This window comes from Chiloscyllium plagiosum, unplaced genomic scaffold (genome assembly GCF_037043375.1).
Source record: "Chiloscyllium plagiosum isolate Xiang-an unplaced genomic scaffold, Cpla_swu_hap1 HiC_scaffold_12, whole genome shotgun sequence".
Taxonomy (NCBI): domain Eukaryota; kingdom Metazoa; phylum Chordata; class Chondrichthyes; order Orectolobiformes; family Hemiscylliidae; genus Chiloscyllium; species Chiloscyllium plagiosum.
In genome coordinates this window covers 72757326-72779721 of record NW_028270150.1, presented here as the reverse complement: position 1 = coordinate 72779721, position 22396 = coordinate 72757326, and the positions used below count along the sequence as shown (strand labels likewise).

Below are 22396 nucleotides of genomic sequence, written 5' to 3'. Positions count from 1 at the left end.
GTTACGGGGGAGAGCAGCAGGATTTCATGCATATACACAATTAATTTCTCCTATTCCATACCATAATCAGAAAGGGATACACAGAAGGAAGGAAGGAGCAAGAAACAACAATAGCTCAAACAATGAAGTACAGCAAATATGTGACTTTCTTACCTTTATAGCTTTGATGGCAGCTTTAGTAATAAGAATCATCTTTGCCCTAGAAATTGGTGGCTTTAGTTCCATCAGTGAAAAGAGCTGAAATGCACAAAAAAAAAGCACAATTAGTATTTGTTGTTTTAAGCTCAAGTTTCTTTTAAGTTATCCTAGGATATGGTATACATTGACATTAGTGTCATACTGTATGGCCACTGTTTCCACTGGCTAGAATTCATAAGCTAACAAAAACCAACAAATATAGTTCAAATTTCACAAAATTTCTACGTCAGCTTTCCCATATTGCTTAAATCATCTCAGGTATACAAGAAACAGCATTTTCTATAAACTTAACTTTAGATTCACCAGGATGTTACCTGGGATGCAGTGCTTTAGCTATAAAGAGAGGTTGAGTAAGTTCTTGGCTTTTCTTCTTTGGAGCAGAGAAGATCGAGAATGGACCTGATGGAGCTGTGTAAGATTTTGAGGGGTATGGGCAGGATGTACAGAAAACAGTTGCTTTCCTTCGTTGAAGAGTCAATAACAAGGAAGCACATTTTAAGATGAAAGGCAGGAGACTGAAAGGGAGTTGAGTAAAAACATTTCAATCGAGAGTGTTGGAGATCTGGAATGCAGTTCCTGCTAAATTAGTAGAGACGAGCAACCTCATCATTTTTAAAAAGTGCTTGGTTGAGCACTTGAAAGGTCATAATATTCAAAGCTGTGGGCCAATTGCTGGAAAATCAGATGAGTGTAGTGTTCACACAGTTTTGTCCAAAGGGCCTTGTCTAAGGTCTATGATTCGATCCATTACTTTAGTTGCAGAACAGTACCATTACCTCTGGTAAGTCTTTAAATCAAGCAGCAGTTAAGAAAGGTTGGTATTAACTTCCTACTTAACACTCACCGATTGACCATGAAAGTCTATTGCCATGTTTGCAAGAATATTACTTTTTTTCACGAGGTGTTAGTTTAGATTAGATTCATGAGTGTAGAACAGGCCCTTCGGCCCAACAACTCCACACCAAACTTCTGAAGACTAACCCACCAAGACCCATTTCCCTCTGACTAATGCACCTAATACTATGGGAAATTTAGCATGGCCAATTCACCAGACCTACACATCTTTTGGACTGTGGGAGGAAACCCACACAGACACAGGAGAATGTGCAAACTTCAACACAGACAGTCACCTGAGGCTGGAATCGAACCTGGATCTCTGGTGCTATGAGACAGCAATGCTAACCACTGAGCCACCGTGCCGCCCCAAAAGCTTAAGGATTATGAATCTGCCGGCTAGTAACAACAGGCTAGGAGTTCACAAGCAGTTTGTGAAGTTGATAATCAGTCACAGCTCTGATACTTAATTGAATGGAATTTAAAACATTTGCAAAAGCAGGCCAATGAATAGGGTTCACATAGCTTGTTGATAGGACAACCATTTTTCTAATGAAGATATCTCAATAAGGTTGACACTTTTAAAATTAATTTATGTAACTGAATACTATGTTTAATAAATTATGTACCCCATCAAACATTTAGGAAAGAATATTCAAATTCTCTGTTCACAACTATTGCAAGAAAAATCTAACTAATCAACTGTTTTATTAGCAAACTGTTTCAATTTTGGCTACAAAATCAGCACAACTTAACTGCAGGTAAGTTCATCTAGAAAAATGAAAAGAAAAATTAATTGGGTGAAACTTGGAACTTTTATTTAAATTCCATAAATAAAATGTTATGTTTGCTTACAGAAAAAACTACTCTATTCTCAAATTATTAATCTAAGGTAAGCCTAACACACAAATGATTCAATCATCAACAACTATCTAAATCTAGACTACCGAATAGCAGCAAATCTGAAACAAAATACAACACAAACATCTACATGTATACACGTACATCTAAAACAGTTTTATATTCCAATGCTGTTATGCAATGCGTAAATGTAGTTAATTGAAAAGCATGTGCAGATTTTTATTACTTTCCTCAGATCAGAGCAGGCAAAATAGCCAATCACAAACTTGTTCCAACATTTTCAACAACAAACCTGTTGTCATCAATCAAGTGAAGCAGTTATGATGAAATTTGCCAACGCTTGTCTCTCAGTAAAGAGGAATTGTAGCACTCTAATTGATGCCCCAGATGAAATCAGTGAATGATAACATTTATTAGCCCAAGCCATGACCTGTTAAATCTGATACTCCCCCAACAGCCCCCCCCCCCCCTCCCCACAACTGTACTGGCTGGTCCTGTTACTTGAGAATCTGCAGAGTTCAACATTCTACTCTATCATATAAAAATACTGTGCATTCCTTTTTATGCTTAATACTGGTATTTTGATAAGGAATTGATTTGCTGCACTATTAAAATGAGAGATTCACACTGCTTGGAATACTTGAATATTTTTAATATAAATTGTTGGTAAAATGAAAGACAGTCGTCATATTCTTCTTACTCAAACTAACTCTAAGACTTAGAAAACAGTCGCAAGATTTACTGGAGTAAGACAAAGTGCATCACTTGACTCACCCCTTTAAGGTCACTGCTCAGGTACGATCTGCAAGGAAGCAGATTAACAAGGCCAAGATTTTAAATCAATAAGGCCTGGTTCTCAAAATCAGGAGAATTATTTTCCCATTGTTTTATAATATTTTGACACCCATTTTAAAAGACATTGCACAAGGAGTCAATACCATATCATCTTCAAATGAAACAGGGTTACAGACTAGGGATTGCAGATGTAATTCAGACATCACTTTATGTCTTCATTACAAACTGCTAATTATCCACATTTATAATTATTGTATATTTACGATACTTCAACTTCATCTTGCTTTTTTTTTGTAGGGAGGGGAGTGGCAAGGAAAGGTAATCCAATGACAAATTCAAATGGGAAGCAGTTTCATTAGAAACAAGTGAGTTGGAATAAAAACTTTTCGTAATCATAGTAGGCACAGACATTAACAATGCCTGTCATCTTGCCCACGAAACCTGAAGGCACTGTGTAAGTGGGTGGAGTGCTTCAGAAATTAGTCAAATATTAGCTCAAGAGAAAGAAGCAAACATTGGCTCTATTGGCACAAGACTTCATTAACAATGTCAATCACTGTTGCTACTTACAAAGTATATGTTTGAATTGAGCATTGGAACTAAAGTTTTCCAAATTTGGAGAAGATATCAAGAGCGACTGCGAGTAACAGGAAACAAAGGTATCAAATCCAGATGAATTAGATTAGATCAGGAAGATGGACTAGCTGGTTGCAAATACCATTCAACGTGTAGAATGATGGAGAAAGTGTTTGTATGGCCACAAAGAAGGGTTAAGAAAAACGATGTGAAATGGAGAATTTCGCTTAAATGGCAAACATTTATAATTCAGGTCACATTATGATGAAAAAGACTTCCACTGGTTCCTAAGATAATAGTTGGGGGTTAGACAACTGAATTGTAAGAAGCTGCAGAAACTAGGGTTATTACACGGAAAGTCTTCAGATCTTCTGAAAACTATAATGGATTCTCCAAGATGAACATGATATCCGACAAATAAATGACACAGGCTAAAACCCAAAACAGGAAAGGATTTTGCTTTCAGCATTACCAAGAATAATTTACCATAAAGATGTATGGCAATGAAACTGGTGTTTCCTATGACCCATTTTTCATCATTTAAAAAGTGCTAAGTGAACACACATTTAATCCTGTTTTATAAGACTTGAAAAAATCCATGTCTGCAACAGGTGTCATTTAGCGTACTCTTATTTACGTGTAAATAAACTGATACTGGATGAGATAAATGGGGATCAGAAATACCTTTCTAAACATTTTAAAAATAAAATTTTGCTTTGGACATATTACTAATATAACTAATATAATGGCAAGGATTGTCAGTTAGCATAATCCTATCCACCTGAAAACAAAACAGATACTGGATACGTGAAATGAGAAACAAAAATAACTCAAAAATTTGCTTTGGGCATATTGCCAATGTAACTAATTACTGATCAGATAGTCAATGGACTTAAGTGCATGCTTAAATAACATTGTTTTGTGATAAACCTGCATAATATGCAATGTTTCTGAATTTCCACAGCAGAGACAAAGGGAAAAGCTATTTTTTCTTTAATGTTATTCACTTGATATACAGTTAAATATGCTTAGAGATTAAATTCCAACCATGCAAATGCTGTTAGAAAAACCTAGACTTTATTAAATGGGAATACATTGTCTAATTTAAACAAATTTAATTAAGTTTTACAAAATAATCTGTTCTGAAGAGGAGGTGTAGCAGGTTTAAGCCTCAACAATATTTTCACTGTTCAATACGTTCAGGCAGAGAAACTGAAATGCAATTTCAGAACTAATCTTCAAGACAATTGTTAAATGTGGATCAAGGCATATGAAAACGTACAGTAATTTTAAGAGAGCACTGTGCCATTGATCAATATATATTCATGAAAATAAATGTTTCATAGAGAGCTAATTTATGCAATAAAAATCTTTATTTTGCCCATATTGCTGAAAATGTTCAGTTATGGAAATTAAATGAAGCAGATATATTCAAAATGTGGAATATCAGAAGACTTTATTAAAACTCCACATTATATGACATTAATGCAATACTAAAACTACAGGACACCAGTCACGTGGAAAATTAAACCTGCCAAGTGTGCATATTTGACAACAAACATCCAAGAGTTGTGACAAGCTCTGCGTCAAATCGAAAAGAAAAATAAGGTTGCTTATATTTTTCTATTTTATAGTAGATTATGAAATACAAATATGGCTTTGATTTATGCTGCATCTTATTTACTCATTTAATTAGGTCAAATCTTCTGGTATGCATTGGTTCCACTTTTCTCCATCACGATGTCTAGTCAAATACCATGTAGCTCTGGATGTATAAGCAGTATCCTTGGGTGCAGACTTGCAGGACAAATCCACTGTGGTGAAAGTCTTAAAAGTGATAGCATGAAGTTTAGAACACCACACCTCCGGTGCAAATTTGAAAATCATAGTTTCTTACTCATGCATATCGACTTAAGTCAATTCAGATGCACAGTTATTTTCCATCTGTGTAGTACATCTTTCCATGTGAGCTTCAGTGATTTATGTAAATTTATTTATTTTTACAAATCCATTTCATTCCACCTTATGTCCGTTGCTCAAGAAAACCAAGTGAATTAGATCCATGATATTACAGATAGAGCAAGTAGACCTTTCTACTTCACATCATTGAATGTATGGACATGCAAACAGAATATTAGGCTTTTATACATGGAAGCTTGGAGTACAGAAGAAAATGGCTCAGCCTCAATTAAAATTCTAGGGTATTGGACAGATGTAATGATGATTCATGAAAATGATTTCAGGGATGAGAAACTTTAGATAAGGTCAGATTAATGAAGTTGGCCTGAAGGGTTTTGGGTGTGGGTGTGGATGCGAGATCTCAAGGGGACAAAACTGCTGTTGAAAAAATCAAGAACCAGAGGGTACAAATTTAAAGATTCAAGAGAGAAAAGATCAAAAACATTCATGCAGTGAGCAGTCAAGATCTATGATGCAAGATCTCAGAATACGGTAAAGTGAGGTAGAATTGTGGCATCCGAATGTGAATTAGATAATTATGACAAAAATATTTTCATGGAGATGGGGAGTCACATCAATCACAACCAAAGTGACAAACCAAAAAGCGATTTACTGCAATGAGATGAGAAATGTCATGCTTGGATGAGCAGCGTTCTTTGCTGGAAACCTTTTATGCTCCCCAAGAGCAATGAATGTCTCTCAAAAGGGTTTACATTCTAATTTTTGACTTTGGTGCTCAAAATCAAAAGAATAACAAAGGTAAAATTCTTTAAAATCCCTCCGTACCAGTGAATGTTTAATATTAAAAATATTGAAGTGTTTCAGAAAATTTCATATCGATTTTCAAATTGAAGAAATAATTATATTAACCATTTGAAAATGGGAAACACCATGGTTGTTGATTCTATTAATCTAACAGAAATATCCATCCCTTCAATTGTTCTAATTGTAGTAAATTGTATTTGTTACAAATTAAGCCATTTGGTAGGCAAAAAACCCCTAAATTTCCAGACTTACTGTGTGACCAGGAAGCGCTCTAACTCGAGTGGCTATTAGAATCATGTCCAATAATTGACGGTGATGTTCAAAGGCATTGTTCATTTCCTCAGGTACTTGACAATGGATACAGCATCATTGGTCAATGTAAAGTAGTTTATGACAAACAGCAAAGAGGTTTTTATGGTTTTACTTTTATAGTAAATAATTTTAAACTCTGCCACTCAATTTCCTGCCTTACCTATGAGAAAATAAATGCTAGTATGCTCTCCATATGTCCTGCCAACACTCATGTCTCTTAATCAAGATGGCTTTTTTCAAGTAAAGACAGTTGAGGCTGAATTCACAGCTGTAATTTGCATAGCCTACAGACATGCAGAATGGCAAACAGAAATTTTGCTTTTATTTGGTTGAGGGACACAAGCCAGTTGCACAGCTTCCAAAAGATCGAGGAGCACCTCATCTTGTATAGCTTAAAACCACTCAGTCACACATTAAAAGTGCAGAAATGGTGATGATTCAGTTCAATTAAATTAAATCTGTTCAGGAGCTTTCAAAGTAGTGACAGTCATCTTTTTCGAGATTGAGAAACTCAAAATACCCTACAACCTACTTAAGTAAAACCATATTATGAAGCTGTGGAAGTTACCAGTTGAATGTTTAACTTAATTTCCATATACTTTCAGATTAAATTAACAAGTGCTGACGTTATAATGAAGGAGCTAGCCACAAACTGGGCCAGAGTATGAAAAGTAGCCCATTCCAATTCTTCAAGGGTGCAAGATTAAAACAGACTGAAAAATGTGAAATATAAGCACAAATAAGGTAAAGTTGCTGGATGGCAGAATTGAGAACTTTAGTGCCTGACATGGTGGCTATACATAACCCGTAATAAAGCATACTACTCACTGCAAACTGCTATGAAGGTGAAGTTTTGAACTGGCATGGTCAAAAAGTATCAGTACATCTCTGAATAGTCACCAGACTAGTCATGCAGCAGTCTAATGTGCTTGGCACTGATGGAACAGTTCAAATAAATGTGAAACATAGATGTAGCATTAGTAATAGTGACAATGAAACCATTAATTGTGTATAAAAAAACCAGGTTCACAAATGTCCTTTAGGGAGGGAAATCTATTGCTGTTATCTTGCCAGGCTTGTGTGACTTCAAACCTACAAGGTGGTTGGCTCTTAATGGCCCTCTGAAATGGCCTATCAAGTCACTCAGGTCAAGAGCAATCAGGATGGGCAACAAATGTTGTCCTTGCCAGCAACATCCATATCCCTTGAAAACTATACACAAAATAGAATGGGAAATTAAACAGAAAAACTGGATTCAGCTCTTGGCGAGTGTGTTAATTACTCATCTGTGGCCATTCTACAAGCTGTGTCAAACATAGAAACAGACATATTTTGTCACTTTAGAGCATTGACTTTCTCATGGCGTGAGGAGCACAAGACTAGTCAATCTAAGTTCCAAATGAACTTTTCACTTTTGGCATTCTTAACAGTTAAGTAAGAGGATGTGCCATTTCATCAGCAAAGCCACATTATCAACAATCCCTGTATGATCAGCTGCTAAGATGAATGTATGCATTCTGACATGTTTCTTTAAAAGCACAAGACCAAAATGCTGTAAAAATACCTTCTGGTATCACAGGATATATTCTTTAAGAGGTGAAGGTATACAGTAATTTCCCAGCTCAAATGGCAACAAACGACCAATGAAACGTTATACTTCCTTTATTTGCATTTCATTTTCAAATAATAGTGCTGCAATTAAATTGTATGTGCTATATGTAATGAACCCATTTCAAAATATACACACCTTTAACCTGTGTGTCAAAATCTCCCATTAATTCTTATGGGGCATATCAATGAATGCTATCCATTGCACAATGTTGAAAATTTAGTAGTGTAGTATCTTGCAAGTGTTGCCTTCTTTCTCCCATCCACAATTCAAAATGATGTCATGTTGGTGCATTCAAGATCACTTACAAGGGACTAAAACCATTAAGATTAGAATTCTGTCAGAACTGTTCATATCAGTATCTTTCTAATAAGTTGTATATAAATCTTTCTTACTTGCAACATCAACCTCAGAATATCAGAATGCGTCTAATGCTACTTCATTTGAGGATCCGTGGAGACAAAGAGAATTAATGTTTCAGGGCAATGGTCTTCTTTCTAATCATTGACTTGAAACTTGAACTGCTTCTCTATCCATAAATGCTGGCAACCCTGTTGAGAATTTTCTGTTTTTAATCCGTATTTATGGCATTTTACTTTTGTATCTACAAATCTTGCAGCTGTCATCATAACAGCTTCAGAAATCTGTGAATATAGGTCTAGTAAATATTAACAGTTTGGGTGTAGATGGTTATGATCGGAATATATTTGGTTTTGCAGCCTATGTTTGTTTGCATTAGTAGCAACTTGTGCACACAAGTTAAAAATGTAACGAGGACTCAGCCCGTTTTCCCACTTCTGATGAAGAAATATTCTTTTATTCAAAGCACAATTTCCTTCATTCAGGTAGTGTGACTACACAAATAAGGATGCAAATGGGGTGTGACATTAGATCTCAAGTGTCAGGTGAAAAACTACAGAATGGTTATCTAAATGTCTGGTCTACAAATATAGAAGATGTGCAGATATTCAGCTTGTCTACATTCAAAACAGAAAGCATGCATTCAAACAATGTTTCATTTAGCAAAGTATGGAGTGCTCTGACTTGTAACTCTTCTTCAAACCAGTTAATATATTCACCAGCAGAATCATAAAGATGTGATATGCACATGATTGCATTTAAGTTCAAAAGGATAACCAAAATTGAACAAAATGGAACACAAACAGTTTGTGACATCCTATTTTTATAAAAAAATATTGACTTCAACACCAACCAAATCAGTCAGTTGAGCACGAATTTTCAAAAGATCATCTGGTGCATGTAAAGATGTTTTTTCCTCCTTTGGCCAGATCATAATTTCCTTATTTAGCTAGAAATCAATGGACAGTCAGTACAATTGTAAGTAATCCCGTTAATAGGTTGAGATAACACAATACCACAACAAAATTGAAGACTAAATGGTTTCTAATCACCCTAAATCAAAAAACAAGTGTCAATCGCTCAGCTGTATTAATTTCTCACTGACGGTACTGTGGATAATTTGTATTCCAGGTTTACGTTAAGATATTTATACAAAGGATTGCTAATAATTGCCTGTTCCTTTTAAGTTAATCTCAAATGCTACTGCCTGAATTTATTTTGGACCAAATTCAGAGTTATTTAGTGTTTAATTCAAATGAGTGATTGATTCACACATGAAGTAATTTTTATGCTAAAAATGACTGTATAGACATAGACAGAAGTCACAAAATTAATCCCAAATATTCCTGTAAGACACTTATAATAAATGGTATATAGATGCTGCTAATGAAGATTAAGATATTGTATAAATCTTGTTTTAAAAGACAGCTCTGAATGATTCCTACCAATGTCACAACAGGGCTAATTTCTATTCCTCACCTGAAAAAAGTGAACTGTAATCGCATAATTTAAAATGGCTGATGCAACACTTGTGTATTGCGAAGATGTATCATTAAGATTGCTAGTGTTGCTTATTTTGCTAAGATCTGCAGGGAACATAAGGCTATCACCATTTTTTTCAATTTAATAATCAGAATGCACAATATTAAAAGCACTTGATGGATGCACTTGCAAAATCATTATAGAATTTTAAACAAGAAACTCTAGAACTAATTGTAAAGATAAATTAAAAGTGTTTACAACCTGGTACTAATAACTGGTTGAATATACCATGACTGGCTCTGCACTCGCACTTTCTTTTAAAAACAATAAACTATGTTGCATTACTAAACCAACTAGAGTGCCATGTAAGTGAATAAAAATAGTAACCCAATAAATATGATTTGACGTTGAAACACCTTTCATATCAAAGTTAATGTGTGTGGGCTCCTCACACCTGAATTTATGATAGCAAACTTCAATTAGAACCATCCCTTACACCTGAACTAAGACTGCTTAATTCCCAAAGGTATTCAACGAACTTTGCATGTAATAAGACATACCTTTTTAGCACAACTGCTTCAAAGTATACTGCATCTTCAGTAGATAGTTATAATAAAGACAGCAGATTCATTTTAATATTTTTATTTTAAACCAAATTATACATTATCATGCAAAGTACGACCATATAAACATTTACAGCTGTTTCAGGAAACCAACAAAGCCATGGACAACACATGAGTACATGACTTTGTAATAATTTTACATTTGTTTATTCTAAAAGAGTCTATTCTCTGAAACATGCTTTTGATGCTCATCCAGCTGAGTTCATATTGGCAAAATTCACAGCGAAGAAGGTCCCTTCATCCAGACAGTCAATCCAAGGCACCCTAGAGCCTAAATTAACCAGTGTCACCACGTTCTTCACACTTCAGTTGCCAATTAACAGCAATATAATGTCTAAACTATACAAAATATCAGCAAAACAGCAAACATACAATTAAAAACAATTCTCAAAACAAGTTCAAGACCCTTGTGCAGTACCTTTTATTTATTGTTTGTTAATTATATTTTTAAGATGTGCAAAATTTATAAAAACAATATTAATTTGGCCAGTAGCGCTTTCTTAAATTTCAAAATCCATGTTGCATAACATTTGTGATTTTTACAAAATATTTTCAGTTAAATATTTTTTCAAATTTTGTCTTAACTGTGAAGGGAAACAACAGGCAGACAGCAGTATTATTATTGCTTTTTCAGCAAAATTCTTCCTCAACCTTGCAAACAAATGTGGTTTGGAAAATGTTGGCATAATCAAACATCAATGCATCACATAGCCCAGGCAAATGGACACTGATAGAATAAGCACAGTCATTTTCTAAAATCGATTGTTACAAACAGAAATCTGATGGCAAAAAGAAGCTTAAGGATTAACTACCAGCTAAGGAATGCAACTTTGCCTGGCAACAAACTGCAAAATATCAAGCACATGATAAAGTATCATATAATTTAAAAGATTTCAAAGTATAGTATTAATTACTTCATGTCAACACCTTGATTAGTTGAAGGTTGCTGGTAACCAATTAATCACCTAAATACTAGTGCAGTCAATCATACCAGTTATATTTATAATTTTCAATCAGGAAGCGGAATATTGTACCAAATAGAAGTGACATGACAAGGTGCTTGATGAAATTGCAGCAGCTGGCCAATCAGGAAGATGTTCAACAAGAGACCAATTTAAAAGAGTTATTTTATGCACAACCTTTCTTGATGAAAAAGATCCTCTTTAGTGTTAAGAAAGCTATGAGCAAAATTTTGAATAAGTTATTGCAGAGAAAGTGTCTGCTAGGCATTTAAAAGCATATGACAATATCAATGGATGACTGTGCTTTCTCAGAGAGATTGCTTAGCATATCTCAGATACAAGCATTCAGTGGAATGCAATTATTTTAAGGTAATCTGGCCTGTATGGACAGATTTACAATCTCAGCTATTCTTTCAATTTAGTAAAAAGAATATTTACTGAAAGTTACATCCCAGAAATAATCTTTTTGAATCATGCCCACATACTCAAGGGCTCCAAATCCCCATGAAAAGAAGTTGGTCATCTGAAGTGCATAGGTGAAATATTATTAATTACCAACACAGCTAAGATGGCAATATCAAAATAACATGCCAATTCAAGTAATTTGGTGAATTTAGCAATCTTTATTCACTATACATGAGGATTAATTTCAGTGATCTAAAGAAGGTACTTAGGAAAGCAATTTGGAACGGTGCTGTAACTTGTGAAGCCCTTGAGCAGCATTCTTCCTACATGTGTAGGCCTGTAGACAGGCACAAGCAGCAATGTTGGTGAAGCTAAAGTTAGAATGCACCAAAGACTACCACTGAGCCTTTTCTTTCCCTCAACGTCTAAAATGCTCGCAATGACCATGATACTTTGTCTCATTGCTCAATGATGCTTGCAGATGACACTAATCTATGTGGTGTTGTTGGAATATATCACCATATCTGAACAACTGGGGTAAAACAGAAAGACAGACATACAAAGATCTATGAATGAACATCCCAATTTATGAACTGTCAGCTTATGCTCATGGAAGAATATCAGATTAAAGGTGTAAATATTAGGGGAGAAACTAAGCAACCTCAAGTAGAAGATGGAATGTATGGAAATTGAAGACAAGCAATAGATCAGTTTTGACTGGAACAAATGAAAGAACTGTAGTGTTGTGACCAAAAATAAATAATGCTGAAGAGGAAACAACACACAAGGCAACTGTTCAGTAATTTTGTTGTAAAGTGCATAAACTTGGGCAGCGAGGGAACAATGACTCGATATGGAGATGCAGATGCCAAGCTTAGATGTGTTAATAAGAAAGGACAGAATCAGGAACAGCACACTGAAGGATCAGTGAAGATCTTGTTTGTGATATATTAACTGAAACGAATAATAAAGTGACAGACTGAATTTTTTTAAATTAAAATTAATGGCCTCAAGCAGAAAAATAAATTTTACATTAAAGATCCATGTAATAGAATAGACACAATGCATAGATAGGGAACACACCAGAAAGACTAATGCTAAGCGAAGAGGTATCTTCAAGAAGGCACAGATGAGCAGTGACTAGTAACAGCAATGCCAGTACAGTACAAGTAAAATGCCTTAACACTATTAGATTATTTGAAACATGGCATTGCCATGTTTTATTTACTTGCTTCCCATAACACTGAAGGGGCTTCTGGAATGACAATTATGAGTCCTGTGAAAACTAATAGAGGAATACCCAAGGGGAGCACCAAAAATTTAAATTTGAATCGAAGAAAGCCATTTGGAATCAAAACATGTGATTTACAAAACTATACCTCTTTGTGGCAATGCAGACAAAAAAGGTTAAATCAATCATCAGATTCAAACTAGCTCAATATTAAGGCTGTAGTTACAGCTCACAGTTAAATAAATTGTTTGATTTGATTTATTATTGTCACGTACCGAGGTACAGTGAAAAGCATTGTCTTACATGCTTTACAGACAGATCGTACTTTATGAATGCATTAGGATTACAGAAATGTGGAGGATACAATGTTACAGCTGCTGAAAAGGTGCAGAGATCAACATTTACATTAAAGAGGTCCATTCAAAAGTCTGATTAAAGTTCATTGTTTAGCTGGTATTTAATATGTAGGCTACTGTTTAGCCATCAGCAAGACCTGCAAACAAAATCTCATGAAAAAACCCACACTTAAAATGCGATAACCGAAGTGTTCATGATTTCCAATGTTTCAGACCTGTGGAACAATAAAAACCCATGTAATAAAACAGTACAACTTTAGAGGCCAAATTTCATGTTAATTTAGCCATTTAAAAATGTCATAATTCTATGCTCTGCTGGACAGGATGCGTGTGAAAATAGTCATGAGCTTGCATTCAATAATAAAGCAAGAACAAAAATAACAAATCTGACGTTCTTTTTGCATGAATTGTCAGGTACCAAACCTTAATTTTTCCCAAATTACTGAAAATGCAAATAAAACTGTTACATGTCATCATGTTTGAGTATTAGTTATTCATATTCCATTCAAATTGGCCACCTTAAGCAGAACAATACCAGTGAATTACTCAAGGCATTATAAATCAAGAATTTCTTTTATTAAAAATGTGTTTATGGGTTAAAAATCAACTATACTGCTGTGGGTCTGGAGTCACAGAGTCAGAGTCACACAGCATGGAAACAGACCCCTTGGTCCAACCAGATCACACTGACCATGTTCCCAAACTAAACAAGTCCCATCTGCCTGCACTTGGCCCATGTCCCGCCAAATCTTTCCTATTCATGAACTTATCCAAACGTCTTTTAAACATTCTAACTGTACCTGCATCCACCACTTTCTTTGGCAGTTCATTCCAAACATGAGCTGTGTAAACATTGTTGCTCCTGATGGCCTTTGTAAACCTTTCTTCTCATTCACCTTACCTATGCCCCTCATGATTTTATAAACCTCAATAAGGTCACCCCTCAGCCTCCTATGCTCTAATGAAAAACGTCCCAGTCTTTCCAGTCTATATTCAAGTATTCTATCTCAACCCTCCATTGCTGGCAACATCCTGGTAAATCTTTACTGAACCCTCTCCATTTTAATAATATCCTTCCCATAATGGAGCCACCAGAACTGGACACACTACTCCAGAAGAGGCCTCACCAACATCTCGTACAATCTCAACATGATTCCCAACTCCTGTACTCAAAGGTATGGGTAAGGAAGGTAAGCAGACTAAACACCATCTTATTCACCCTGCCTACCCTTGACACAGGTGGAATTAGCAACCTGTGACAAAATAATTATTTACTTAAAACCAGAGGCATTTCTGTTCTACAACACTACCCAGAGCTCTCTCATAATTACAAGTCCTGCCTTGTTTGTATTACCAAAATGCAATACCTCGCATTTATCCAAATTAAAATCTATCTGCCACTCAACTGAGCAAAATTTCTTTGTAATCTTAGATAACCCTCTTCACTGTTCCCTATACCAATTTTGGTATCAGCTACAAACCTCTAACCTGTATTCTCAGCCAAATCATTTACATCAATAAAAGTGGACCAGTACCGATCCCTGCAGAAGACAGTTGGTCACAGGCCTCCAGTCCGAAAAACAACTCTCCATCACCACCTTCTGTCCCCCACCATATAGCCAATTTTGTATCCAATTGGCATGCTCACCCTGAATCTCATCTAACTTTTCTATAAAAGTTAGTCCATCATGTGGAACCTTGTCAATGCCAGCACTCTACCATGCTGTCCTCATCAATCTTTTTGGCTATTTCATTACAACATGTATGCCAGACCAGTTCAGGATGGCAGATTTCCTTCCCTAAAAGACATGGTGGTCATGGTGGGATTTGAATCCATTTCCTCAATTTACTAGTTCAACAAAATTGGGTGACCACCTTCCCTTTTTCACACACTTGCTGTGGGTAGCAAATACTGGGGAAAAGCAACTTTCTGTTTGGTTGCAAAGATAGCACAATCACAATCACTTAATATATTCCTTTCTCAGGCAGCAGAGCTTCCAAAGGAAATTTAACAATAAAAGACAGAGTGGCTGATGAAGATGCAATTTACAAAGTTTAAAGGTAAAAGCCAATGTCTTGAGCATCCTTCCTGGCTCTACATATCCCACCAAATAGCATTCTAAGAACGACATTCTCCAGTGAATTCTCAAAGTAGCAAGAAATTTTCTTTCATTAAGACTATAGTAAGCATTTTATGACACCAACTGTCCTTGGGAAGATAGTAATGAATACAACAGAGCATTGAGTTTGTATTTTATACTCTCAGGAAATCAAGAGACATGAAGAGTGGGTGGGAAAATGGAGTTAAAGTCCAAGCCCTGTAAGCCACATCTGCAGTTTCTTGTAACTTTGTTATCTATTAAAAAAGGGGCAGTTAAGAGTCAACTATGTTGCTGGGTCTAGAATCATATCAGTCAAATGAAGTCTGGACACTAGATTTTCTATGCTTGGATGTGAATTTTCTTTTAATCATGATCTATTAGCTACATGATCATTACTGATGGCAGCTTTTTATTCAAGGTTTTATTCAATTAACTTAATTAAATTTTTCGAATTGCTGGATTGTGACTTGAACTGATATTTTTGAACAATTCGTAAATGGAATTAAGATTCCATGTGATTTGGTAATCCTTCGACAGATTTAAATGCCATGCTGATTTAGTGTGTTGCATCTAACCATGTCTTGCTCATCCAGTTTAAATACATCAAGTAGTCTCATAGTTTTCTCTTGTTAAGTTAATATTTAGAATCAAGACTGTTTATGTATTCCACATATATTAGGCACTGGGACAAATGAATGTCAACTGGGTATGGACACCCTCTTCAGGAAACTATGTTGAGGATTTTGATTTCCAGCTAACAGCAAATGCTGGAAATCTGCTAATGCTTTAAAAATTTACTTTCATGCTAAGGCCTTCAACAGTTCCTTTAAGGAATCTTGGTCTCATCATCAATACAGTGCCCAGTACATAATGCCCAGGCACCCACAGCTGAGAGAAACAGTACAGAACCACTGAACGTCCAGTTAATATTTTATTCTGTGTAGATGCATATCTCTTTATGGGTACAAAGTCATACTGATATTCAGTAAACCTTTTGCAACATAATTCAAAGGTTAACCCATAGCGCAGGCTACAGATCACATGCTGCTTGCTATTTGCAGGCAGGTGAATTAAAGACAGAAGGTACATGGTGGCTCCCATAGTTTGACTGTCAATATGTCTCATAAGGTGCGGAGACAAAGTTACAACACACATCATCTAAAGTTTGACATACCTAAAACTGCACAAAGTAAAGACCCAGCGTTTACTGGAGCAGATTTACTAAAGCAGGACTCGACATACCTGACAGCATGGATTACTGAGATCAAAGTAGTTAATGGCAATGGAACCATGGACTTTAGTGGCATGAGCAACTGGGGAGGGAGATTGATTGAGATTCAACCTTAGTTGAAAATCCCATTATCAAAGTGTTGTTCCACAGTGTCAGTATTATTCTTATGGTAAAATAACATAAAAAGTTGTTTTAAAGTCAGAGTTGGGAAAATAACACTGACATCAGTGAACTAAAATGGGATATACCATAAGAACTCTACAACAGCTCATAAAATCACAAACATCATGCCTGACAGTCTTGTCACTATACACAGAGATAGATGAACTAGCTTTATATATAAAGATAAATTTTGCTTAATAATAAGTGTATTCTAAATAAAAGGCAAGAACAATTAAAAATGTATTTACATTGTCAAGTTTAAAACCGAAGCTCAAGGTTTTGGTTTATTCACTCTACAAAGGCAATGAGAGAATTGGTTTTCAATTAATTAAATCTGCAGTGAATTACTACAATACTGATCTGCATGAAATTACAATAATTCATTCCAATCCAACAAAAATACTGGAGAACTTAAGAGGGATGATGCTAATCCAAATAATCACACACCAGGAAACAAGGTCAGAAATCAAACAACACCGGGTTGGATTTTTGATCTTGTCCACCCCAGACCAACTCCAGCATCTCTACATCATGACCAAGAAACAAGAGTGTGGTCCTAAGTTGCATATTTTCCTGTACTGAAAAAGGATTTCAGCACAAAGTCAGAATCATTATGGGTCATAAAGCTACACTTTTTTTGGCTGCTATAAAAAAAGTTGCAAGATTATGCCAAGAAATGCTCAAGTAAGCAAACTATAGACAGTTTCTTTCAGGTATGTTCTGATCTGATACAATGCAAGTATAACTCCCTGTCAGGAACATCTTGGATTCAAATTATTGCATTTTCACATTTTTACCTTCCAGATTCTGGCAACACTGAAAGCTACTTCAGGGTAATGCAAGCTGGCAGAGTATTTTGGTGCCTCTCCTGTTCTGCACTACCAAAACAGCATCCACAACACACACTAATATTTTATCAGCAATTGTGATACTGCCACCTAGCTATCGTCTTACTTTGAAAACAGAATCATGAACATCTAGCAATATCTCAAGAGAACTTTAAGCCTCTGAGGCAGCTCTACTCTCGTCTTGAATAGCTCCCAGCATGCTCCTTGCAAGATTTAACCTTTAAACTAAAATAAACTGAAAATATTAACAGTCAAGATCAACATGACATTTCGCAGAAGACACTGAATCAGCATAAGTGTATAAAACAGTAATCTTCTGACTATATGTTGCAATATTCACTCAACAAATAAAGGACCAATGCTGAAATGCAAAATCAGGCTCTAACAAGAAAATTTTACATGTTCTACATAAACTATTGATCCAATACATAATAAGATCTAGCAAGCAGATTCCGCTTTTCCTTTGGCACACTACATTAGCATTGTTTGTATGAACAAAGTGGAGGAAGAATTAAATTCATGCACAAAGCTATCAAATACACTAAATAAGACAAAGGACAACAAATGCTGGAGATCTGGAACAAAATCAGAAATTACTGGAGAAACTCAGCAGATAGAGCCACGGGACTCAAAACATTAATTCCGCTTTCTTCCCACAGATGCTGCCAGACCTGATCTGTCTCTTTAACAATTTTGTTTTTGTTTCAAATATATTAAACGTTTGCCTTTAATAAAAAAACAAGCACACTAGCACTCATGCAGAGTAAACATCAGCAGGTAGTAGCAGCATTTACCTGCATAATTAGTCTTCAAACCCATTGCAAGATCTTGAAATTCATCATTGGTTCAAAATGTATCTTATTATTTCATGTTAATGATGGCATTCTAAATGCCATTGTTGAAATTGGGAACAACTACCAAGGTATGGGGTGATTTCAACCCTCATGCACTTAAAAATAGAATTTTAGGAAGGGTATACTGAAGAAAAATCAATTAAAATCTGGACTCTACAGTTAGATTAAAGATTGACATTAAAGCAACAGTCTTGCCAAACAAACACACTAAGTGGACAAAATGAATCAAGGTCATATAGGATCATCTCAATCTTGTGAAAAAGATCTTTATCACACAAAGAAAATATGGAGCAGGATGTTCAGTACATGTGTTCTAAGAACTGAAGTTCTTATTAACCAATTAGGAATAGCATGCTTCTGATATGGTCACTGTATATTCTATTTGGAATAGTTGAAACTTTTCAGCCATAAATATTCAATGTGTTTTGTATTGTTAGTTGCTAGCTGTCGGAACACCTACGTGTTCTTTCTTAAGGGTATAGCAATGCTCTTCTTGTGCAAGTACTTACAAGGGATCAATAACTAGCAAGCTACATTTCCCAGCACTGCAAGATGATCAGTGAAAGTCTTAATGCCATAAAAAGTTCACACAATACACAATGGAAGACGGAATGCAAAAGCAACGTAATCATTCAAACACCATAATTTGAGGAATTATATAATTACGATACTCTGCTTAAATATCTGTACAAAAACACTTTATAGTGATGAAGAAGCCAGTCAACACCAGCACACTTCAGTGTGTAGTAAATGTTCTTAATTGCAAACAAGTGTTAATATTCTTACATAACCATAATATTGAGATTGAAGTTCCAGTAATAAACAATTCATTCCATAGCCTCTCAACCTTATTTCATTTTATCAACAAAGCTTCTCAGCTTTTCAAACTTGCCCATGGAGTATTTCGTTGCATATTTGCACATTAAGTTGACATAATCAGGTCCCTTACAAATAAGACTGCAATGTATACAATTATATGAAATATTTTCCAAGCACTTATATTCGTCATAGATCAAAGAACTGAAATGCCAGGGATGGACTTTTCTATGATATCTGTTAGGAAATAGGCACAGCCTTCCAAAGTGGGGATCAAGACCAACAGTGAGGCCATGGATTCAAGGCAATCACAACTGTTGTGGAGCTCTGACCAAATTATAACAGCTGTCCTCCCACTCGAAGAGTTGATCTTTACTTCAGTGTCTACAGGAATAGTGCCAGAAGGCCGAAGGATAGCAAATGTTGTTCCTTTATTCAAGAAGGGGAGTGAAGACAACCCTGGTAATTATAGGCCAGTGAGCCTTACTTCAGTTGTAGAAAGAAAGTGTTGGAAAAGATTATAAGAGATAGGATTGTTTTGGGGCCACTGCTGTTTGTCATTTTTATGAACGACCTGGATGAGGGTGTAGAAGGATGGGTTAGTAAATTTGAGGATGGCACGAAGGTCGGTAGAACTGTGGATAGTGCCAAAGGATGTTGTAGGTTACAGACAGACATAGATAAGTTGCAGAGCCGGGCTGAGAGGTGGCAAATAAAGTTTAATGCAGATAAGTGTGAGGTAATTCACTTTGGAAGGTGCAATAGGAATGCAGAGTACTAGACTAATGGTAAGATTCTTGGTAGCTTGGATGAACAGAGAGATCCCTGAAAGTTGCCATCCAGGGTGACAGAGTTGTTAAGAAAGCATATGGTGTGTTAGCCTTTATTAGTGGAGGGATTGAGTTTCGGAGCCATGAAGTCATGCTGCAGCTTTACAAAACTCTGCTGTGGCTGCACTTGAATGAGTCTTGCGTACAGTTCTGGTCAGCGCATTATAGGAAGGATGTATAAGCTTTGGAAAGGGTTCAGAAGAGATTTACTGGGATGTTGCCCAATATGGAGGGAAGGTCTTAAGAGGAAAGGGTGAGGGAATCGAGGCTGATTTTGTTGGAGAGAAGAAGGGTGAGAGGTGGGTTAATTGAGACACAAGATAATCAGGGGGTTAGACAGGGTGGACAGTGAGCGCCTTTTTCCTCTATGGTGATGGCTAACATGAAGGGGCATAGCTTTAAAATGAGGGGTGATAGATATAGGACAGATGTCAGATGTAGTTTCTTTACTCAGTTGTAGGGGTGTGGAACGCACTGCCTGCAGCAGTCGTAGACTTGACAACTTTAAGGACATTTAAATAGATAGTCTTATGGACGAAAATGGAATTGAATTGATTAGATGGGCTTCAGATTGGTTTCACAGGCCGGCGCAACATCAAGGGCCTGTACTGCGCTGTAATGTTCTATGTGTTCTCAATGAGGGAATGCACAATTTTGAAAACTTGAAATGGGGTCACAAAGGAAAAGCATTTGAGAAAATACTGGGTGGGTTATGCTCATCAGCTGACTACAAAACCATGCTTGGCCAGAATAGAGATAACATGCTTGCCTTCACTAGTCAGAATATTAAGTACAGGAGTTGGGACATCATGTTGTGGCTGTACAGGACACAAGTGAGACCAACAGGTCAGGCAGCATCCAAGGAGCAAGAGAATCGATGTTTCGGGCTGAGCCCTTCTTCAGGAATGAGGAAAGTGTGCCCAGCAGGCAAAGATAAAAGGTCGGGAGGAGGGCACACTTTCCTCTTTCCTGAAGAAGGGCTCATGCCCGAAACATCGATTCTCCTACTCCTTGGATGCTGCCTGACCTGCTGCGCTTTTCCAGCAACACATTTTCAGTTCTGATCTCCAGCATCTGCAGTCCTCACTTTCTACGAGTGAGACCAAGTCTGGAATACTGTGCACAATTCTTGGTGCTGTTCTATAAGAAAGATGTTGTTAAACTTAAGGGATGCAGAAAAGATTTACAAGGATGTTGCCAGTAATGGAATGTTTGAATTCGAGGGAGAGGCTGAAGAGGCTGAGGCTTTTTTCCCTCTTGGAGCACTGGAAGCTAAGGGGTGATCTTATAGAGATTTATAGAAGTATGATGGGCATGTATAGGGTGAATAGCTGTGGTCTTTTTCCTCGGTGGGGGAGTCCAAAACTATGCAGAGGTTTATGGTGAGAGGGGAGAGATTTAAAAAGGGATCTAAGGGGTAACTTCTTCATGCAGGGGATGGTGAATATATAGAATGAGCTGCCAGAGGAGGTGGTGGAGGCAGGTACAATTACACCATTTAAAAGGCATCTGGATGTGTATATGAACAGAAAGGATATAAAGGGATATGGGCCAAATGCTGGTAAATGGGACGAGGGCACATTAGGATTGCTGGTCAGCATGTACGAGTTGGAGGGAAGGGTCTGTTTCCATTTTGTACAACACAATGACTTCATAAATAACTACTATATTCAAATGAACAATGTAATGGGCCAAAATCTACACTATCTATGAGATGCATCTAGTGCTTGTTATGAGATGAAGACGACCCCACAGCTTGTCGAGTGTACATTACAGCACAGAATGTGAAATCAACATTACCTTTAAAAAGGTAAATATGGGACCAGCATAAATTTGGGCTATTTTATCATTCATTACACTAGTTTTCAGTTGGGGTCTTTCTGCCAATTTGGGAATAATTTCAGAAAACCTTTATTTTAAATTTTACAAAAATACTTCTACAAACAGTTTAAATTTTCTACAATGATGCATGTTTCCTAAATCAGACTTCCTAATTCCCTTCAGCAGCCTGCCATATACAGAATGTGGTGCAGTAACTGGAAGCCCCACCCATGACTGCTCTGCCTTGCTGCACTTCACACCAGGTGGGTATCTTTGAGCAATCAAATTTTATGATCCACGGTCTTAAATCTCATGCCACAAGGATTATGTGTAAATCTATTTGAGGTCAGTGAAAAGCAACCCCGCTATACCACTGGAAACAAAATCTGACTCACCCCAACAGA

The 22396-nt window shown here is 36.4% G+C and overlaps 1 protein-coding gene and 1 long non-coding RNA gene across 4 annotated transcripts in view; both read right to left on the bottom strand.

Annotated features, from left to right (window-relative positions):
- scaf4a (SR-related CTD-associated factor 4a) overlaps positions 1-22396 on the bottom strand; it is an 86656-nt gene that overhangs the window by 48546 nt on the left and 15714 nt on the right. For all 3 annotated transcript variants that reach the window (XM_043700717.2, XM_043700716.2, XM_043700719.2), the window contains one exon: positions 154-237. In XM_043700717.2, the coding sequence (XP_043556652.2) occupies positions 154-237 (84 nt within the window). The remainder of the gene's footprint in view (positions 1-153; positions 238-22396) is intronic.
- Positions 10378-21028, bottom strand: LOC122555064 (uncharacterized). The gene is made up of 2 exons (XR_006313149.2): positions 17072-21028; positions 10378-13543 (listed from the first exon to the last, which is right to left on the bottom strand). It is a non-coding gene; the product is annotated as an uncharacterized LOC122555064 (long non-coding RNA).